Genomic DNA, 22,334 nt, shown 5'->3' on the forward strand with positions numbered 1-22,334 from the left:
GACCACGTGGCAAAACTAAAAATATATTTGGATTCTATAAATTTTTCTGAGTTTTCTAGAATTTTTTCGAAATTTTTGGGCCTTGTTTTCAGTCCCAAGGCAGAGTAAAAATTCAAAATTTTATATTTTGAATCGGACCAACTGAATTGAATTGGATCGGATCGGACCGATCGAATCGGACCTGCCTCTTTCTTCCTTTTCTTTCTTCCTTGTGCGCGTCCCGTCTCTCTTCCTTTTCTTTCTTCCTCGTGCGCGTCCCGTCTCTCTTCCTCTCTCTCTCATTTTCTCTCTCCTCCCTCCTCCTCACGCCGCGCCGCCACCACCCAGCCCTCCCCACCTCGCCGGCGCACCGCCCTAGCCTTCCCCCACCACCAGCCGGCCTTTCAGACAGCCAAAAACGACGTGCGAAGAGACGCGATGCCCAGCTCGCTTTTTCAGCTTCCTGGCCAAAATTCTACTGATCCGGCCACCGAGTGGGCCAGGTCTTGTATCAAACACCATCTACACCTCGAGAGCTTTCCATAGACACCAAGAACACCAAAATCCATTGAGCGGTTTGCCCAATTTTTGTTCGGGAAGTTTTAGCCCATTTTAATTTTTGGGCTAGATTTCTCACAAACCGTGAACTCCATGAGAAAACCGAGAGTACCAGAGCGTTCCACTCATCGAGAGCTTCACGGCAATATAAATTTCAAAATTTTTCGACACCATTTTTTGGTGGGTCCCACTAAACTTTGTAGTATTTTTCCGAGCATTAAATGAGCTTAGAAAATTTCGTAAAAATTATATACTAACCCCCGTGTTGTGGGTTTCGTGTAGGTACCTTCAATTCGCGAAAATTCAACAGTTGCCCCGGTTTGTGAATTTCCGGCTAGACAGACAGGCTACCGAAAAAGTCTCTGAATTGGGTCTAGATTTTGGCTACCCCATCATTGTCAAACGTTTTGAACACGTTCCCGAGATCGGAATTGGTATGAGTAAACCCGAACCTTACTTTTTCTTAATTTTCTAGTACTTGAATGGGATTAAAAATTCATAAAATATTCGTGGTAGCTCAGAAAATTATGATTCTTTTTGCATTAGCTTAGTAATATTGCTAAGGACCGCAGGGCAAAGTTTTAGAATTTTTAGAGCTTATTTGGGTAGTTTTTGCAAAAAGGGTCAATTATAAGGACTAAACTATAATTTTACATATTGTTATTGATGACTGTTTGGATAGGCCCAGGAGGGGCTGTGTAATATGATTGAGTTGTGAATGTATGGTTTGTGGATATAGAAGTGCGTTTTAAGCCCTTTTGCAAGTTGGGTAGGTCCTAGGTATAGGGGAGACTCTACCGGATTTTCGGCACGACTTAGGACATCTTTAATCTTTTTCTTAGTTTGTATTAAGTCAAATTTATTAAATGATTATAATAAAATTATCAGGTTAGCTGGGACAGCCTTCCTCCTCCGCCCAGCCGCCACAGTGACTGCAGTTAAGTGTATGAGTAAAATATTAATTTTAATTATAATTTTAATATTATTATATATTCAAGCATGCCCATGCATCACTTATAAATATGTATCCATATAGTTAAACTCTAGGCACATTTTATGTTGCATTCACAACTGTTAAAGTGCTATAGATGTTGCTTGTGGTAATTTGGAGCAGTGTGTGTGCGTGGCATGCGTGTGGTATGGTATTGGATATGGACAGGATGGGTAGACACGGTTTGAGTTCTTCGCTAAGCTCCGGTCCTTCAGGGTAGACACGGCTTGAGTTCTTCACTGGGACCCCATGTTGGTTTATTAAGCGAAAGTCCGGCTTGAGATCTTCGCTGGCAGAGGTTGGATTAAGAGAGCTGTATAGGGGATCAGCTCCCATATATGTATTGTTTGACAGTGTTGGGTGTGTGAGTACTTCAAATTTCCTTTTTGATGTGATTTGTATGAAAATTTATGACGATATTATATTTCACTCTATAGGATGCATTAGCTTTAGATAGCCATAGAGATTATGGTTAAAATTGATATTTTACTCTCTGAGTCGAACGCTCACTCCTGTTCATTATTTTTCCAGGCTATAGGAGATTTCTTGTTGAGTTCTAACATGCCTCTCTCTCGCAGGTCGTCTATTAAAATCTGTAATGTTTGTATAATTCTGTTAACTCCTAGAATTTTCACATGTGTTAGAAATATTTATTTGATTTGGGTCTGTAATATAATTTGCTATATTGGACGTGTAAACTTATTATATGCATGTATGTTGGACTGGATGAGGGAGCTGAGCTCCCATTTGACTTTATGTTATTATGAGTATGTGGAGGGTGAGCTGAGCTCCCCAATTGATTATATTTTGCGTTTACAGGTCGGGCGAGTCAAAAACTCCCTGTTAAAAAGTCCATTTTATGGCCAAACTTAATCCGGTTGAATTCTTGAAATTGGTCCCAAATAGGCCTTAGAGTTGGGTTGAGGAATAGTTATGCTTACTACGGCTTCGGGGGCTTTAGGCTGGCTTAGGTCTTAGTGCCAGTTCGACCCTAGGTTGGGTCGTGACACATGAGCTGCCATGGTAAGACCAGGTGAGATTTAAGAAGCTTCTATCATACTACTTTTAAGCAAAAATACTGAGAAATTTCTATATAAATCGAACATATAGAATATGTTATTTATTTAAATAATATTTAATATAATAATCGATAAATTTATTTTCACATCAACTTAAATTTTTTGTAACTATTTTATTTTATTTTATTTTCATCTCATTTACCTTGTTAGTTCGAACCGCCGTCTAAGCTCCCATAACATCTGCACGTATAGTGAGAGGGACAGAGAGGAAGGAGCTTGTTGAATGACGACAAATAGTTTTTAGGCCAGAGGTTTTAAAATAATCCTTTAGTCAATTTTTTTAATTTATTTTTTTCATTATTTAATAAATTATATATTACAAAAATAAATTATAATAAAAATATGTAAATGTAAATGTGAATTTCTAAATTTATAAATCATTTTTTAAAATTATAAAATTTCAAATTTAATTTCAGAAAATTAATTGCATATAAAATATACCACAAGTTTTTTTTTTTTTGAACTACAATAATCTTGCATTAAAGTTCAAAAAAGAGCAAATAGCCACATAATTCAGATCCATGAAAATACAATTAAGCCCACAGAACATCAAGCCCTATTACACAGAACCCAATACCACACACAGACGCTGAGTAGGAAAGACTCAACTTGCTTTCCAAAAAGCCCATCGAGTCACAAAATGTAGCAGCACTAGTGACATCTCCAGTGGCAGCAACAGGCAGAACTTGGATGCTAAAAGGGAGAAGGAGCAAAGTCATGGCATTTCAGTCTTTTATAACCATGAGGTGCAGGACTTTAAGCTTCGTAGCTCACCGGTGTAACACCCCAAAATTTTAATTTTTATGAGCATTTTGATATTTTAATTTTATTTAAATTTTAGGAATTTTTTTGAGATTTTTCGGATTTTAAAAATCGGGTTCGATTTTCCGAAAATATAAACTTTGATGAATTTTAAAAATTTATTTAAAGACCACGTGGCAAAACTAAAAATATATTTGGAGTCTACGTATTTTTCTGAGTTTTCTGGAATTTTTGGACCTCGTTTTCGGTCCCGAGGCAGAGTAAAAATTCAAAATTTTGTATTTCGAATCGAACCGGCCGAATCGAACCGGATCGGATCGGACCGATCGAATCGGACCGGTCTTCTTCCCTTTTTCTTCCTCCCGCGCGCGACGTTCCCTCTCCCTTTTCTCTCTCTTTTCTCTCTCCTCCCCTCCCCTGCCGCCGGCCAGCCGCCTCCCCTACGTCCCCACCTCGCCGCGCCTCCCGGTGTCCCACCGACCACCGCCCAAACGGCCGAAAACGCGCGCGAACGCCCCTCCCCTGTGCCCGCGGCGTTTCGGCTTCTCCGGCCAAAATTCGGCCGATCCGGCCACCAATTGGACCGGGTCTTGTGTCTAAAATCATCTACTCGGCGAGAGCTTTCCATAGAAACCAAGAACGCCGAAATCCATTGAGCGGTTTGTCCGATTTTTGCTCGGGAAGATTTTAGCCCATTTCGACTTTTGGGCTAGATTTCTCGAAAACCGTGAATCCCACAAGAAAACCGAGGCTACCAGCGCGCTCCACTCGTTGAGAGCTTCGCGGCGACATAAATTTCAAATTTTTCGACACCGTTTTTCGGTGGGTCCCACGGAACTTCGCAGTGTTTTTCCGAGCATTAAATGAGCTTAGAAAATTCTGAAAAATTTATTTACTAACCCCCGTGTTATGGGCTTCGTGTAGGTATCCTCAATTCGCGAAAATTCGGCTTGATCGGTGCAGAATTTCCGCGCATGCACTGCTTCTGGAAAAGTCTTCGAATTGGACCGAGGTTTTGGCTTACCCCCATTGTCAGACGTCCCGAGTGCGTCCCCGAAGTCGGAATCGGCAAAGGTAAACCCGAACCTTGCTTTTTCGTAATTTTCTAATGCTTAAATAGGATTAAAAATCCATAAAATATTCGTGGTAGCTTAGAAAATTACGATTCTTTTTGCAATAGCTTAGTAATATTACTAAGGACCGCGGGGCAAAGTTTTATAATTTTTAGAGCTTGTTTGGCGCTTTTGCAAAAATGATCAATAATAAGGACTAAATTGAAATTTTGCGTATTGTTTTGGATGACTGATTGGATGGGCCCAGGTGGGGGTGTGTGATATGATTGAGCTGTGTATATATGGATTGTGAGTATAGAAGTGTGTTTTGAGCCATTTTGCAGGTTGGGTAGGTCCTAGGTATAGGGGAGACTCTGCCTAATTTTCGTCACGACTTAGGACGTCTTGGTCTTTTTCTTTATTTGTATTTAGTAAAATTTATTTAAGGATTGTAATAGAATTGTCGTGAGTCGATGACCTTCTTCCTCCGCCCAGCCGCCACAGTGATTGTCGTCAAGTCTGTGAGTAGAATATTAATTTTAATTGTAATTTCGATATTATTATATGTTCAAGCATGCCCATGCATCACTTATATGCATATATTTATGTAGTTAAACTATAGGCACGATTTATGTTGCATTCATAACTGTTGATGTGCCATGGATGTTGTTGTGGTAATTTGGAGCAGTGTGCGTGCGTTGGCGTGCGTGTGATGTGGTGTGGACTATGGATAGGACGGGGTAGTCACGGCTTGAGTAATTCGCTGGGACCCAATCCTTCGAGGGGTAGTCACAGCTTGAGTAATTCGCTGGGACCCTCGATTTGGTTATTTAGTGGAAGTGCGAGCTTGAGTAATTCACCGGCACGTTGGATTTAAGAGAGTCAGATAGGGATCGGCTCCCATATGTTATGATTGATACTACAGGGTGTGTGAGTGCTCCAAATTACCTTTTTGATGTTATGATGTGAAAATGTTGTTGATGTTGCATTTCACTCTACAGGGTGCATTAGTTTTAGATAGTTATAGGGATTATGGTTAAAATTGATATTTTACTCTCTGAGTCGAATGCTCACTCCTGTTCAAAAATTTTTACAGGCCACAGGAGGATATTTTTGAGGTTAACCTGCTTTCTCACTCGCAGGTCAATTATTACTGTTTGTATAAACTTGTTGAATCTTAGAATTTCCGCATGTGTTAGAAATGTTTATTTGATTTGGGTCTGTAAACTAAATTATTATTTTGGGACCTGTAAACTTAATATGCTATGCATGTTTGATGGATTGGATGAGGGAGCTGAGCTCCCATTTATTTTTATGTTGATGAGTATGTGGAGGGTGAGCTGAGCTCCCCAAATGACTATATATTGTGTTTATGTGGTGAGTAAAAAACTCCCCGTTGGAAAGTCCATTTTATGGCCGGACTCTGTCCGTTTGTTTTCTTGAAATTGGGCCCAAATGGGCCTTAGAATTGGGTAAATGAACAGTTAGGCTTACTACGGGCCTCGGGGGCTTTAGGCTAGCCCAGGTCCTAGTGCCTGTCCGGCCATAGGTTGGGTCGTGACAGATGTGGTATCAGAGCTTAGGCTCCAGATTCTTAGGGAATGTTGTCTAAAGTGTTGGGAAGAGTCTACTAGGAGTCACATGCGGAAAAATAGGGTCCACATTCGTCTTGCATTGTCGTCTTTGCTTCTAGTTTCTGCTTCATATATTGTGTGTAAATATGAGTCTATAGAGCTGTGTAATGTGCAGTTTTGAATTTTGTGGGCTAATGCTGCTGAATTTCAGGAAAATGCGTAGAAGCAGGAGAGCTGCCACTGCACCAGAACCAGATGTGCCTGACGAGGTGTCGGCACAGGATGAGGCGCCTGCCCCGAGGAGGCGGGGTAGGAGGCCTAGAGCTGCTCAAGTAGAGGAGCAGCCACCCCCAGTACAGGATCAGTCCTTTATGGCACAGGGTCCCATGGACCCCATGGCAGCTACTCTAGCTGGGTTGCAGAGAACCATCGACATGATGGCGCAGTATATGGTCCACCCTCCACAGCAGCAGCAGTCCACCGCACCAAGAGGGGAACCTTACAAACAGATCATAAATTTTAAGAAGTTGGTGCCTGGTACTTATGATGTGTCAGACGATGCATATCGGTTTCTGGATTCCTGCAGACAGGCAGGAACAGAATTACAGTTGACTGATAGAAGACTGATAGAGTGTATGCAGCATGTCATGGGGCCTATGCCTAGACAATGGATGAATGACTACGTGTTACCCCGGATGGAGGGTTTGACATGGGCTCAGTTTGTGGAACTGTTCATTAATCGGTTTGTGCCTGTAAGCTTCAGAGATCAGAAGCAGTGGGCCTTTGAGGCCTTAAGACAGAATGGCAGGTCTGTAGATGAATATGCTACAGAATTTCTGGAATTGAGCAGATATGCCCCTACAGCAGTAGCTACAGAAACTATGAAGGTGAAGAGGTTCCTAAAGGGGCTTGACAGGAGGTATGCAAACCTGGCCATGATGTCTGATCAGTCTTTTGATGTGGTGGTTGATCGATGCAGCCTGTTTGTGTTTAGCTATTCTGTGGTTGACAGGGGAAGAGCAAAGAAAAACAGAGCAGAGGGTTCTTCAGGTGTTCCCCAAATGGGTACTCCGGATAGTGGTGGCCAGTAATTACAGAGGAAAGGGTAGGAGCAAGAGAAGTGGTTTTAGACACAGACCACGAGGATCTGCACTGCAGATCCAAAGAAGGGTCACAGCTCGGGTACAGCAGCCTGGGTCCAGTTCAGATCCTCCTTGGCACCTTGTGCACAGTGTGGAAGAGGACATTCAGGACCTTGTTTGATGGGATCAGGAGTATGCTTCAGGTGTGGCCAACCAGGTCACTTTGCTAGAGAATGCCCTGCTGATGAGCCACGATGGGGTCACAAGGTTCTGTTGCGAATGTTCCTCGACAATTGTATCCGGGTGCTTCCAACATGGCAGCGATTCGGTGTACCAGGCCGAGGACAAGGGGGACGAGATTTGGAGGCGATCGAGGTAGAAGTCATTATCGTGGTTACGCCACTCGTAGGGGTCAAGCTCGAGTTTTCACCCCGACCCACCGTGATGCTCAAGCTTCAAATGTAGTTGTGGCGGTATTCTTCCAGTCTTCTTATGAGGCTCGTGTTTTGATAGATCAGGGTGCTACGCACTCATTTGTCTCCCCTGTGTTTGCCATGAGGTTGGGTAGAAACCCTACAACTTTAGAGTGCCCTTTGTCAGTAGCTACCCCACTTAGTGACAACATAGATATAGATATGGTTTTTCCGGGTAGCCCAGTGGTAGTGGATGGAAAGATCCTCCCAGCAGACTTGGTTCCTCTACCAGTAATGGATTTTGATGTAATCCTGGGGATGGATTGGTTGTCAACTCACTATGCCACTTTAGACTGCAGGAACAAAAAGGTGTATTTCCACATACCTGGTGTGGAAGAGTTTAACTTTGATGGTGACAGGAGCGTGGCTCCATATAATTTGGTGTCAGCAATTAGTGCTAGAAAAATGTTGAGGCGTGGATGCCAAGGGTATTTGGCATTGGTGAGAGATACATCTGTAGAAGGTGTCAGCATGGGAAATGTTCCTGTTGTCAGAGAATTCATGGATGTCTTCCCTGAGGAGCTTCCAGGGTTGCCACCAGGAAGGGAAATAGAGTTTTGCATTGATGTTGTATCGGGTACAAATCCCATATCCATGCCACCTTACAGGATGGCACCAGCAGAATTGAAAGAGCTGAAGGAGCAACTACAGGAGCTTTTAGACAAGGGTTTTATACGTCTGAGCACTTCACCTTGGGGCGCTCCTGTTCTATTTGTGAGAAAGAAGGATGGGTCATTGAGGTTGTGTATTGACTACGCATACCGAACAAGGTGATCGTGAAGAACAAGTATCCACTTCCTCGGATCGATGATTTGTTTGATCACCCAAGGAGCTAGATTCTTTTCCAAGATAGACTGCGATCGGGCTACCATCAATTGAGAATCGTGAATGAGGACGTGTCTAAAACGGCTTTCGTGACAAGATATGGTCATTATGAGTTCTTGGTGATGTCTTTTGGACTCACTAATGCACCAAAGACCTTCATGGACTTGATGAACAGTGGTGTTCAAGCCATTTTGGACCGCTTTGTCATCGTATTCATAGATGACATTCAGTATACTCTCAGACCGAGGAAGAACACGTGTGGCACTTGAAGATGGTATTGCAGACTTTGAGGGAGCACCAACTATATGCCAAATTTTTAAAATGTGAATTTTGGCTAGAAAGCATCTCATTCTTGGGACACGTGGTTTCTAGTGACGGCATTCAAGTGGATCCCAAGAAAATTGAAGTCAGAATCGATTGGCTTAGGCCTACAACAGTCACTGAGGTGCGAAGTTTTCTGGGTTTAGCTGGCTACAATAGGCGTTTTGTACAAGATTTCTCCAGGATAGCGGCTCCCCTAACTAAGTTGACCAGGAAGAATGTTCCATTCATTTGGACAAATGACTGTGAGGTGAGTTTCCAGAAGCTTAAGGAGTGTCTAACCACTGCCCCTGTGTTGACACTACCTGTGAGTGGTGAAGGATACACCGTGTATTGTGACGCCTCCAGAGTTAGCCTAGGGTGTGTTTTGATGCAGAATGGAAAGGTAGTGGCTTATGCTTCAAGGCAGCTGAAGAGGCATGAGCAGAACTACCCCACCCATGATTTGGAAATGGCGGCTGTAATCTTTGCACTAAAGATCTGGAGACACTATCTGTATGGTGAGTGTGCGAGATATACACCGACCACAAGAGCTTGAAGTACATCTTCCAACAGAGGGATTTAAACTTGAAACAGAGAAGATGGATGGAGCTTCTGAAAGACTATGATTGCACCATCCAGTACCACCCTGGAAAGGCCAATGTTGTGGCAGATGCCTTGAGCAGAAAATCTTCTGGCAGTTTGGCGCACATTTCAGTAGAGAAGAGACCATTGATTCAGGAAATACATGAGTTGATGGATCAAGGTTTAATCCTAGATCTTTCGGATGAGGGTATTGTTGGCTCACTTTTAGGTGAGGCGGACTTGAGGGACAGAGTTAGAGTTTCCCAAAGACAGACCAACAACTGATGAAGATCATAGAAAGAGTACAGCAAGGTGAAGGTGGTGAGTTTGGATTTGCCAATGATGGCGCCCTAATGCAAGGTTCTAGGATATGTGTGCCCGATGTGGACAATCTCAGGAATGAAATCATGCGAGAGGCACACTATACACTGTACAATGTCCACCCAGGCTCCACCAAGATGTATCATGATGTGAAAGATAGCTACTGGTGGAATGGTATGAAGAGAGACATAGCAGACTTTGTGTCCAAGTACTTTACTTGTCAGAAGGTGAAGTTTGAACACCAGAGACCGTCAGGGAAGCTGTAAGAGCTCTCTATCCCAGAATGGAAGTGGGAAATGATCACCATGGATTTTGTGACTGGGTTGCCTCGTACCACGCGAGGATATGATTCGATATGGGTAATTGTAGACCGTTTGACCAAATCAGCTCACTTCTTACCTGTAAAGACTACATACTCTGTGGCACAGTATGCCCGGCTCTACATTAGAGAAATAGTCAGATTGCATGGAGTTCCAGCTTCCATAATATCTGACAGAGGGCCCCAGTTCACTTCTCGGTTTTGGAGAAAGTTGCAGGAGGCACTTGGCACACAGTTGAACTTCAGTACGGCTTTCCACCCTCGCATGCACTGACAGTCCGAAAGGACAATCCAAACACTGGAAGACATGCTTCGAATGAGTGTCTTGGATTTTGGAGGTCAATGGGATGAGCAGCTAGCTTTGGTGGAGTTTGCCTACAACAATAGTTATCACTCCAGCATAGGGATGGCACCCTATGAGGCATTATATGGAAGAAAGTGTAGGTCTCCTCTGTGTTGGACAGAAATGGGGGAAGCGAAGGTGCATGATGTAGACCTAGTGCAGTACACTTCAGAGGTAGTTCCTTTAATCAGGGAAAGATCAAAGCTTTTCAAGAGGCGTAAGAGTTATGCACCCTGCATGCAGAGGATGTGGAGTTTGCAGTGGGCGACTATGTATTCCTGAAGGTTTCTCCAATGAAGGGAGTCATGAGATTTGGAAAGAAGGGCAAGTTGGCACCTCGGTATATTGGACCTTTTGAGGTTACGGATAGAGTTGGAGCAGTTGCCTACCGGTTGGAGCTACCACCCAACCTTTCTCACGTTCATCCCGTGTTTCACATCTCCATGCTCAGGAAATACATTCCCGATCCTTCTCATGTACTGCAGCCGGATGTGATAGAGCTAAAAGAGAACTTGACATTTGAGGAGCAACCTGTAGCCATAGTGGACTATCAAGTAAGACAGCTAAGATCCAAACAGATCCCTATGGTTAAGGTTTTGTGGAGGAGCCAGTCAGTGGAAGAGTGTACCTGGGAGTCAGAACGGGACATGCGTAGCACGTACCCCTATCTGTTCAATGTATAATCATGCGATTTATTCTGCCTTGTGTAAAATTCGAGGACGAATTTCCTGTAAGGGGGGAAGAATGTAACACCCCAAAATTTTAATTTTTATGAGCATTTTGGTATTTTAATTTTATTTAAATTTTAGGAATTTTTTTGAGATTTTTCGGATTTTAAAAATCGGGTTCGATTTTCCGAAAATATAAACTTTGATGAATTTTAAAAATTTATTTAAAGACTACGTGACAAAACTAAAAATATATTTGGACTCTACGTATTTTTCTGAGTTTTCTGGAATTTTTTTGGAATTTTTGGACCTCGTTTTCGGTCCCAAGGCAGAGTAAAAATTCAAAATTCTGTATTTCGAATTGAACCGGCCGAATCGAACCGGACCGGACCGGATCGGACCGGTCGAATCGGACCGATCTTCTTCCCTTTTTCTTCCTCCCGCGCGCGACGTTCCCTCTCCCTTTTCTCTCTCTTTTCTCTCTCCTCCCCTCCCCAGCCGCCGGCCAGCCGCCTCCCCTGCGTCCCCACCTGCGACGCGCCTCCCGGTATCCCGGTAGGCCGGCCGCCGCCCCAAACGGCCGGAAACGCGCGCGAACGCCCCTCCCCTGCGCGCGCGGCGTTTCGGCTTCTCCAGCCAAAATCCGGCCGATCCGGCCACCAATTGGACCGGGTCTTGTGTCTAAAATCATCTACTCGGCGAGAGCTTTCCATAGACACCAAGAACGCCGAAATCCATCGAGCGGTTTGTCCGATTTTTGCTCGGGAAGATTTTAGCCCATTTCGACTTTTGGGCTAGATTTCTCGAAAACCGTGAATCCCACGAGAAAACCGAGGCTACCAGCGCACTCCACTCGTTGAGAGCTTCGCGGCGACATAAATTTCAAATTTTTCCGACACCGTTTTTCGGTGGGTCCCACGGAACTTCGCAGTGTTTTCCGAGCATTAAATGAGCTTAGAAAATTCTGAAAAATTTATGTACTAACCCCCGTGTTATGGGCTTCGTGTAGATATCCTCAATTCACGGAAATTCGACGATTGGCCAAGTGCAGAATTTCCCGGCGAACTGCATTCTGGAAAAGTCTCCGAATTGGACCGAGATTTTGGCTACCCCCCATTGTCAGACGTCCCGAGTGCGTCCCTGAAGTCGGAATCGGCAAAGGTAAACCCGAACCTTGCTTTTTCGTAATTTTCTAGTGCTTAAATAGGATTAAAAATCCATAAAATATTCGTGGTAGCTTAGAAAATTACGATTCTTTTTGCAATAGCTTAGTAATATTGCTAAGGACCATGAGGCAAAGTTTTATAATTTTTAGAGCTTGTTTGGCGGTTTTGCAAAAATGATCAATAATAAGGACTAAATTGAAATTTTGCGTATTGTGATGGATGATCGATTTGATGGGCGGGAGGGCTGTGTGATATGATTGAGCTGTGGATATATGGATTGTGAATATAGAAGTGTGTTTTGAGCCATTTTGCGAGTTGGGTAGGTCCTAGGTATAGGGAGACTCTGGATTTTCTACGACTTAGGGCGTATTGGTCTTTTTTTTGTTTGTATTGAGTCAAATTTATTAAATGATTGTAATAGAATTGTCGTGAGTCGACAGCCTTCTTCCTCCGCCCACACGGTGATTGTCGTCAGTCCGTGAGTAGAATATTAATTTTAATTGTAATTTAGATATTAGTATATTTACAACCATCCACATGCATCACTTATATTCATATATTTATGTATTTAAACTCTAGTCACGATTTATTTTGCATTCATAAATGTTGATGTGCCATGGATGTTGTTGTGGTAATTTGGAGCAGTGTGCGTTCGTTTGCTTGCGTGTGATGTGGTGTGGACTATGGATAGGACGGGGTAGTCACGGCTGGAGTAATTATTTGGGACCCGATCTTTCGAGGGTAGTCACGGCTTGAGTAATTCATTTGGGACCCTCGATTTGGTTATTAAGTGGAAGTCCGAGCTTGAGTAATTACTGGCACGAGTTGGATTTAAGAGAGAGTATAGGGATCAGCTCCCATATGTTATGATTGATACTACAGGGTGTGTGAGTGCTCCAAATTACCTTTTTGATGTTATGATGTGAAAATGTTGTTGATGTTGCATTTTACTCTACAGGGTGCATTAGTTTTAGATAGTTATAGGGATTATGGTTAAAATTGATATTTTACTCTCTGAGTCGAATGCTCACTCCTGTTCAAAAATTTTTACAGGCCACAGGAGGATATTTTTGAGGTTAACCTGCTTTCTCCCTCGCAGGTCAATTATTACTGTTTGTATAAACTTGTTAAATCTTAGAATTTCCGCATGTGTTAGAAATGTTTATTTGATTTGGGTCTGTAAACTTAATATGCTATGCATGTTTGATGGATTGGATGAGGGAGCTGAGCTCCCATTTATTTTTATGTTGATGAGTATGTGGAGGGTGAGCTGAGCTCCCCAAATAACTATATATTGTGTTTACAGGTCGGGTGAGTAAAAAACTCCCCGTTGGAAAGTCCATTTTTATGGCCGGACTCTGTCCGTTTGTTTTCTTGAAATTGGGCCCAAATGGGCCTTAGAATTGAGTAAATGAACAGTTAGGCTTACTACGGGCCTCGGGAGCTTTAAGCTGGCCCAGGTGCTAGTGCCGGTCCGGCCCATAGGTTGGGTCGTGACAACCAGAACCAAAGGACAAATCCTCCTTAGTTAATTTGCACTCTCAACACTACCATGAATCTGAGCCTCATCTCAGTGATGACCTACACAGAGAAAGTCACTACTCCCATATCGCGAGACTCTTGCACCACCTGAACATAACAAACACAGATCTAAGAAAAAAATTTTAAATATACATCAATCTATAAAAAATGAGAAAAATAATCAGTCCTCTCTTAAATCCAAGCTCCTTCACCAAAAGAATAAAAACTATACAACTCCACCAGATATGAGGAGGGGCGATCACATCCAGTTACGGGAAGCTGAGGGCGATCTTCCCTACCTGGAAGGGCGAGGAAAACCACCCTCACAGTGAAAACTCAAGGGACTCTCAAAACCTGGGGGTTCTAAAAAAAAATATCTAAACTTTGATGCTGCGTCTTTCACTCTCTAATATACGACAAGTTGTAGAAACGAAAGTGGGGAAAGAATGATTGTAACTTCGGAGGGCCAAATTACCTAAAAAAGTTGAACCACACGGGAAGAACGTGGTCTAGCCCGCATGTTATCTTGTACTCCACTTCCAGCGGAGAAAAAGAAAGCCACCTCGGTTCCTCGCTCGCGAGTCACGAGCAAACAAGCCATTGGTGGAGTCGGAGTAGAAGTCCAATTACGGTGGTGCTCGCCGGAAAAAAGAAAAAAATATATAATTATGAAAGAGAACTCCGTCTCTACCTGACTCTGAAGATTATATGATACTACAGGTTTCTTGTTCAATCTCTCAAATTTTCATTTCACAAGCTTTTATTTTTCAATCTGTTTCTTTCTTATTTGTCAGCAAATCGAGCAGAAATTATTTTCTTGTCTGAAACTGAATTTTATTTTTTTTTCCCACACAGAATCGGCATAATGAGAGGAAAAGGAAATCAGAATCAGGACGAGGAAGAGTACGAGGAGGAGGAGTTTGGTTCCAGAAAAGAAGGAGCCTGTTCGAATGTCATTAACAACAACAGCAGTAATAATAACTCTAAAGGTAAACTTATGTTTTATTAGATCCAGTTCAATTTTATTCCTTTTCTTTAAAGGTGATATATTTTTTGCGCTACTTTATTCCTCATTTTGAGCCTGATTTTTGATTTCTCATTTCTTAAAAGCCAAGAGCTAGTGTAATTTCGCTGTTTTGTTGTTGCCCAGTGGAAAATTTTGGATTTTTTTTTTTTTGGTTTTTGTGACGTTAAAGTAGTGTTTTTTCAATGGGGTATTGAGTTTCATTTGCTGTGTTGATTTTATTTATTTATTTATTTATTTTGAAAATTTCGTGATGTGAGATTTGGTTATGGAGAGCAGATGGGAAGAATATTGATAAGGCTAATGCAATAAGATCGAAGCATTCAGTCACTGAGCAGCGAAGAAGGAGTAAGATCAATGAGAGGTTTGTTACTGTCTTCAAAGTTGGCGGTCGTTTTGGTGATATAAGTAGTTTAATGTTGGCATTTGAGCATTTATGGAATATATTTTCAATATTTGGCCACAAAGGTTCTGAACTTTTATTCTGTATTTACTGCTGCAAATTGTATATCATTGCAGGTACAGATATACAAGCAGTTATAAGTCAAGCTGGTTAAAATTTCTATCCATGTTTTAAGTTTTAGAGATTGATTTGTCAATAAAATCAAGGATGGATTCAGACAGTGTTTGGAATGTCACTCATTGTTTGTGAACCTAATGAAGAATAAAACTTGTATAGCTTGATGAACCATAATCTATTTTTTTCAGATTTCAGATATTGAGAGATCTTATACCTCATAGTGATCAAAAGAAAGATACAGCATCATTTCTATTAGAGGTATGTCTTAAATATGAGAATCAACTAAAGCATCTATGCAAATACTATATGGTTTAAATTTGTTGACTAAATATTAAAGTTCCTCTGCAGGTTATTGAATATGTGCAGTACTTACAGGAAAAGGTGCAAAAGTATGAGGGTTCATACCAAGGATGGAGTTCTGAGCCTGCAAAGTTGATGCCATGGGTAAAGTTCTAATGCTTGGTCATCTGTGTTGCCTGCTTATGAATTTCAACCAATTGCATTGTGTGGGTAAACACCATATGCAGGTTACTTTTGCTCTACCCTAGAATTGGTGATTTGTTTTATGATTGGAAAGAAACTATCAAACATAGGATGAAACTTATGGAGAATTTCACTTATTGAATTTGTTGGCAGTAATGATGTTTGATTTAGTGAATAAGTACAGTTTGGTTTTTCTGACAGTTTTCATGATTCTTTGAAGTTTTGAATGTCTTAATTTATGGAGAATAAATAATATAATAACAGTTAGCCATTGTAACAGAAACCTTCATAATCCTTTCTAAGAGGTCAATATGGACATTTATCATCTTGCAATTGGAAAATCACGTTTTCCTTTGGAGTCTTTGGTTGACCCTATGAATAGATGCATCAGCAAACTATGGTTTAAAAAAATTAAAAAATAATGAGCTACAAATCTGGTGATTGATGGATTGACCAGCATAGAATCTGTAAAATTTTTTTTAAAAAAAAAGGTGTGGTTAATGCCACTGATAGTCCCTTCAACATGCCATGTGTGCTATACTGCTATATCTGTTTCATGTTTTACCCTTTTCTTTTAAAAGCCTTTGCAGTTTGGATTTAGTGTAAGTCTTGATTGTATAATTTGTAATGAAAATTTCTCTTTAAACTGCCTACCTGTGATGTATTTCGTGATCAGATGATATGCTTGCGTTTTCTTGTATTTATTTACTGGTGTACTAATTGAGTTAAGCCCAATAGATTGTGATGGGCTTGGTTTTGCTTTCATTGTGTTCAGGTTATCCTGAGTCTCTTGTTTCCGGATCTCCTTGAAAGTAATTACCTTTTAGTTTTCATGTTAATTGCTTTTTACTGTAATTGGTGGGGATTTTGTATTGATTTCCATTTAGAAACTTCTCAAAATAACTCATTAGTTTCCCTTTTTGCAACAGAGAAATAGTCACTGGCGCGTTCCAAGTTTCATTGGTCACCCACAAGCAATAAAAAATGGTTCTGGTCCAGGGCCAACATTTCCTGGGAAATTTGATGAGAATAACATTGCCATTAACCCAACCTTGCTTGTAGGCACACAGAGTCAAGTAGAATCTGAACCTAGCAGAGATGTTGCTTGCAAAGCAGTGGAGCTGCAGCCTGAATTAGCAAACAAGGTTATGCCTCTTCCTACATCCTTGCAGACAACAATGCCTACTCCTGTTCAAAATGATGGTCTTGTTGGACATCCTCTTCAGCAACCTGTTTCTGATGCACAGTTAGCTGAGTTTCCCATCACAAATGAGACAATGAACCAGCAAAAGGAGCTGACAATTGAAGGGGGAACAATCAGCATCTCCAGCATTTACTCTCAAGGGTGGGTGCAATCTCTCTCTCTCTCTCTCTCTCTCTCTTTCTTTTTATAATGTTCTAAGAAGAATCATTTTTTCATATACTTGGGGCACCCATATCATGTTGTGTTTCCCTCTCCAGTTCCCATACCTTCATTCTTCTTTGTGGTTCCTTTAATGCTGAGGAACTTTATATTCCTAATGAACTGTTCCATATTTCTTATTGTAGCTTCAAGATACTTAATGATAACTACTTGAAGGTTGATATTTTATTTTTTTTCCCGTGCCTTGCCTGTTTTCTTCTTTATTAGGAAGTTCTACAATTGTCAATGCCATGAAGAAAACCTTATGTTTCTTGGTTGTTGCAGAAAACATGATCTCTCTTTTAGGGTGGGCTGGAGTTTTATGGTTGCTGTTTTTCATGCTATTTTTATTTTGGGTGGGGGTGATGGCATGATTGCAGTCTAGGTTTTGAATGTTCTATGTCTTTCTTGTTGCGAGATGTTTTGAAACCCACGTGAATTAGAAATTAGGTGTTTTTGTTGAAGTCTGCTTCATCTATAATTTCTTGAAGGGCTATGTATCTGTCTGATGCAATTCAAGGCTAGGATCAGACCATTGCCACAATTTAATTTTCAAATTTTGGAGGCCTTTTTTAGGATTTGGTTACTGAATAATAGGCTGAACATGGATATGGAATTTGTGCAAACCAGGTTGTTGAACAATCTTACACGAGCACTGCAGAGTGCTGGTGTTGATTTGTCACAGGCCAATGTCTCGGTGCAGATTGATCTAGGAAGGAGTTCAAATAAAGGGCTGACATCTAGAACATCTGTTGCTAAGGTATAGAGCTGATAAATAAGATGATCAACAAACAGTGGTTCTTGTTAGAAAGGTATCCTGAAGTTTACGATTTTACTTGATGTCATTCATGTCATGTGTCTTCCTCAGAACCCTCCAGCGGTGACAAATCTTAGGGATGTGGGCAGTGAAGGGGACTCAGATCGGGCTCAAAAACGGCTGAAGACATAAGACTGGTATAGTTTCTTGGCTCTTCATATTCTCTCTGTTTCTCTATCCTTTGATCTACTATTTCTCTTGGATTTCTTCCCCTGGTGTACATGCTATGCTTTTTGTTTCTTGGACTCATAGCAGTATTTCTTGAGATTCATGTCAAGAGTTATCACCTTAGATAATATGTTTTCCCTGGAATTTCCCCGCAGTTCTCTGATCAGAGCACATTGAGTGTATCATCGTTGTATCATATATATAAATTGAATGAAACCTTTTGGGGGCAATCCTTGTGGGAAGAGATTGAGTTTTCATGTCTTAATATGCCATAGGGATTTGTCAGTGTGTAATTTATCCTCATCCACCTGATCTATAGAGCAATTACCTGGAGTCAAACAGCTCAAATATAAATTTAGGGCCTGTTTGGATTAACTGTTTAATACAACCGATTATTGTTAGTGATAGTGATAATCGATAGTGATGATATTTATATTAAGTGTTTGGTAAAATTATATTTAGCTATTGCTGTTAATATGTGAAATGACTAATAAGGGTATATATCATATAATTTATTTTATTATTTAAATAAATATAAAATTATAAATTTATTATATTATATTATTTATTTTATTATTAAATTAAATATATAATTATTAAATTAATATATTATATTATTTAAATAAATATATAATTATTAATCTTTTATATTATATCATTTATTTTATTATTGAAATAAGAAAATAATTATTTTTTTAAGATAATTAAATAATTTTAAAAATATAGATAAAATAATAAAATAATTATTATTATTAATAGAAAAATTTATAATTAATTTTAAGTTTTTGGATATAAATAAATATTTTATATTTTATGTTATTAATACAAAATATTTTAATAAAGTTGAAATACGTTAATTAAAATATTAAAATTATAAATAAAAAAATAAAAATATTAATAATATTAATTTTCAAGTTAAATAAAAAAGGATAATATGGTCAAAATAAAAAATAAAATCATATAGAAATAACTCTAAAAATAAAGTTGATATTATATCAGTTGTCCATCAGCTATTAGCTCTATTTTTTTAAGCTTGTCAAACACCATAATTTACCTGTTTGGGTGTTTATCAGCTAATAGCTACACTCAACAGGTAAACTAAACACCAGCTTAGTTATACAGAGGCTCTATTTACGAGGAATTCTATAATAGAAAAGCCACTTTTAAATGATAGAGACTTTTTTAAGAATAAATCATTTTCAAAAATAATAATAATTAAAAATTTGTATAATTATATTTTGATTGAATTTTTTTATTTTAAATAAAAAAATTAATTAAAAAAAAATCAATTGAATTGTAATTTTTAAGTAAGGGAAGATTGTTTCTGGAATTACCCAAGCACGTTATACAGGCATTATTTGGAAATTCATATTCTCATTAAAATCGACATCAACAGCCAAAACATTGATCTGAGTTGAGTAGATACCTATTGATATACTTGAATCCTCCAAAAATAACGATGTTCCACAAGCAATGATCAACGCAAAACTTCTTCTGAAATAATTCACCGGTCACCGGTGGCTACGCACACTGCCTTCTTCGCCTCAAGACCTGGCCTGCAGGCACCGAGTTTTGAGTTCGTCACTGCCTTTCCAGATTCTTCTGTTTACTCTCTTTAATTTTTTTTTTATTTGAATATTAATTAGTATCATATAATAATATATTATTTAAATAAAAAAGATATTTAGGAGACCAAAGTATTGAATCTTCCATTATGCTAACCTTAAATTTTATAAAAGAAATATTTTCATACAATTTTGGCAAAAAAGTATTTTGAATATATATATATATATATATATATATATATATATATATATATATATATATATATATATATATATTGTGATGAAGGATGACTAAGACAATAGTGAAAACTAGCTCAAAAATCCACCTTAAAGCAGAAAATGTACCATTAAAAGCAGCTTTTCAACATTTTGATGTTTTTCCGAAGTGGTTACTGAAATGGTAAGAAAATCATCTTCCGAGCTGTTCAAAGTTTTGTTCCATATTGGCTAAAAACAAATATTTTCTATACTTCATACATTTGATTAAACAAACACCGGACTGCCGAGTTCGGGTGCGCGGGCTTGTAACCCAAGCGGGGGCTGTTAAAGTGATTGAACGTTGCTTTAGCCCAGAAGGTAGGGTTCGGCGTTGGCTTAATTCTGGCTTGCCCGTTCCAAGCTAGGAGTTGAACCATGCGATTCGACCGAAGGCATAGGTCTCTTGGTTCCTAAAGCTGGAGGGTACCGCGTGAGGCTGGCTTCACAGAGCAGCGACTACCTCCCCGCTCCTTGCAGTGGAAGGATAACAGGCTGGCGCCACCTGCGCCCATATGGCCAGATGGGCTTCGCAAACTGGACCATCATTTTAAATCATTATTCATAACAATAATTAAATTTGAAATGAAATGAATTTTGTCACGACTCAAATTATGGGTCGAACCGGCACTAGGATTTAAGTCAGCATGAGGCTTCTAAAGCTCATAGTAAGCATAACTTTTCATTAGTCCAACCTTGAAGCCCACATACAATCCCATTTTCAAGAAATCAACCGGACAGAGTCCTGCCATAAACTAAATCATTCAACGGTGAGTTTTTAACTCACCCGACCTGTGATCACAATATATATATATATATGGGGAGTTCAACTCTCCCTCACAATCATCAACAACTCAATATAAGATCAAATGGGAGTCCAACTCCCTCATCCAACTTGATCATACATCCACTCATTCCACATACATATATTAATAAGTTTACAATTCTAAAATAAATATTCTTTTATAGTCCTATACCAAATAAAATATTTCTAATACATGTGGAGATCTAGATTTCAAAATAAACAACAAGGAATACGAAAATAGCAACTAATGGACCTGCGAGGAAGAAAGTAGGTTAATGACAAAGAAAAGTCCTCATGTAACCTGAAAAAATAGGGTGAACAGGAGTGAACGTTCGACACATAGAGTAAAATATTAATTTTATATATAATTTCTATAACTACATAAGTCTAGTGCATCCCTAAAAATGAATGCAACACCTTCACACAATTCAAACAGGTCAAGTCATAATCACACGAAAAGCAATCTGAAGCACTCACACACCCATGTGTCACATCCATATTCATACATATATATATAGGAGCTGATCCCTTATACAGCTCTTTTAGTTCCAACCTCTGCCAGCGAGATCAACTCAAAGCCATGCCTACCCCGACTTATCCATAAAAAGGATCGGGTTCCAGCAAGTCAAGCTCCGGCCGCGTCTACCTATCCTACCCATATCCATATACACGCCATGTACACACCCACTCACACACACAGCTCCAGATCACCACAAAACAACAATCACAGCAATATCATCAAGAACAAATGCAATATAAAGTGTGCTTAGTATTTACTACATACATATATGTACAAGTGATGCATGAACATACTTTGAATATAATAATATTGAAATTATAACTAAAATCAATATCTACTCACAATACACCTGTGACACCCCTCACCCGTCTACAGTTTAGCCGAGCAAGGCATGTCATACTCGATGTCGGAGCACCCTATCTTATCTTATTTTATTCCTTTAATAATTTTGTTCTCGTTATATTTTAATATCAATTATTTTTCTAAGGAGAAACCAACGGAGTTTCTCCTATTTTATTATCATTTGGCGTATTTCTCTATTTACCTGTTTAAAAATCTCAACAATATTTTCACAATAAATTCTTATCCATACTAATCATAATTATCTCATCAATTCGAATATCCTCTATATAATTCAATTTCATATTCATTTCCATACATTCTCATTCATTCTCAACTCATATGTGAAAATTTTCAATCTTCATTAATTTACATGATATACACTTTAATCACATATGAACTAACCGATTTATTAATTTACAACACATAAATATTAATTACAATTTTGTAGTTTATATTACAACATAAGAAATATTTATACTATACAAAATACATAAAATGACTAATGTGAGCCCTATCTACATGCATTGTTGAGTAGGTGACAACCTTGAGCACTTTTGACACTTTTGTAGATCCGGACTCCAAAAATTCCAGTCTAATATTCACTGGGCTTTATCTTCAGTACCTGCGCGAGGAAATAAATTCATCGCGCTAAGCATTGCTGCTTAGTGGTGTGATAATATAAAAAAGAAAATAATATACAATAAAGATAAAACTGAAGCAATATTTGGACGCTCAAGAATTAATTTGATTTCGTGTGAGATTACTAATATTAATTTTCAGTTATCCTAATTTGTCCTTCTTTGAAAATGCTTAGTGTATAAACTTTACAGTAATA

At 39.4% G+C, this 22,334-nt stretch overlaps 1 protein-coding gene across 3 annotated transcripts; it reads left to right on the forward strand.

The window, feature by feature from the left end:
• The first annotated feature begins 13,590 nt into the window (after window positions 1-13,590).
• LOC110660738 (transcription factor BIM2) lies at window positions 13,591-18,305 on the forward strand. Of its 3 annotated transcripts, none has more exons than XM_021819138.2 (9): window positions 13,591-14,318; window positions 14,454-14,587; window positions 14,902-14,986; window positions 15,331-15,400; window positions 15,491-15,586; window positions 16,555-16,970; window positions 17,658-17,787; window positions 17,896-17,981; window positions 18,168-18,305. In XM_021819138.2, the coding sequence occupies exons 2-8, from the start codon at window positions 14,464-14,466 to the stop codon at window positions 17,974-17,976; spliced, it is 1,002 nt and encodes a 333-aa protein (XP_021674830.2). In that variant the 5' UTR covers window positions 13,591-14,318; window positions 14,454-14,463; the 3' UTR covers window positions 17,977-17,981; window positions 18,168-18,305. The 3 variants fall into 3 exon arrangements, with proteins under 3 accessions (XP_021674830.2, XP_021674831.2, XP_021674829.2); XM_021819139.2 differs by having other exon boundaries at window positions 16,555-16,770; window positions 16,873-16,970; window positions 17,896-18,305; XM_021819137.2 differs by having other exon boundaries at window positions 17,896-18,305.
• The last annotated feature ends 4,029 nt before the right edge of the window (window positions 18,306-22,334 follow it).

The sequence above is a fragment of the Hevea brasiliensis genome, chromosome 13, assembly GCF_030052815.1.
Source record: "Hevea brasiliensis isolate MT/VB/25A 57/8 chromosome 13, ASM3005281v1, whole genome shotgun sequence".
Classification (NCBI taxonomy): domain Eukaryota; kingdom Viridiplantae; phylum Streptophyta; class Magnoliopsida; order Malpighiales; family Euphorbiaceae; genus Hevea; species Hevea brasiliensis.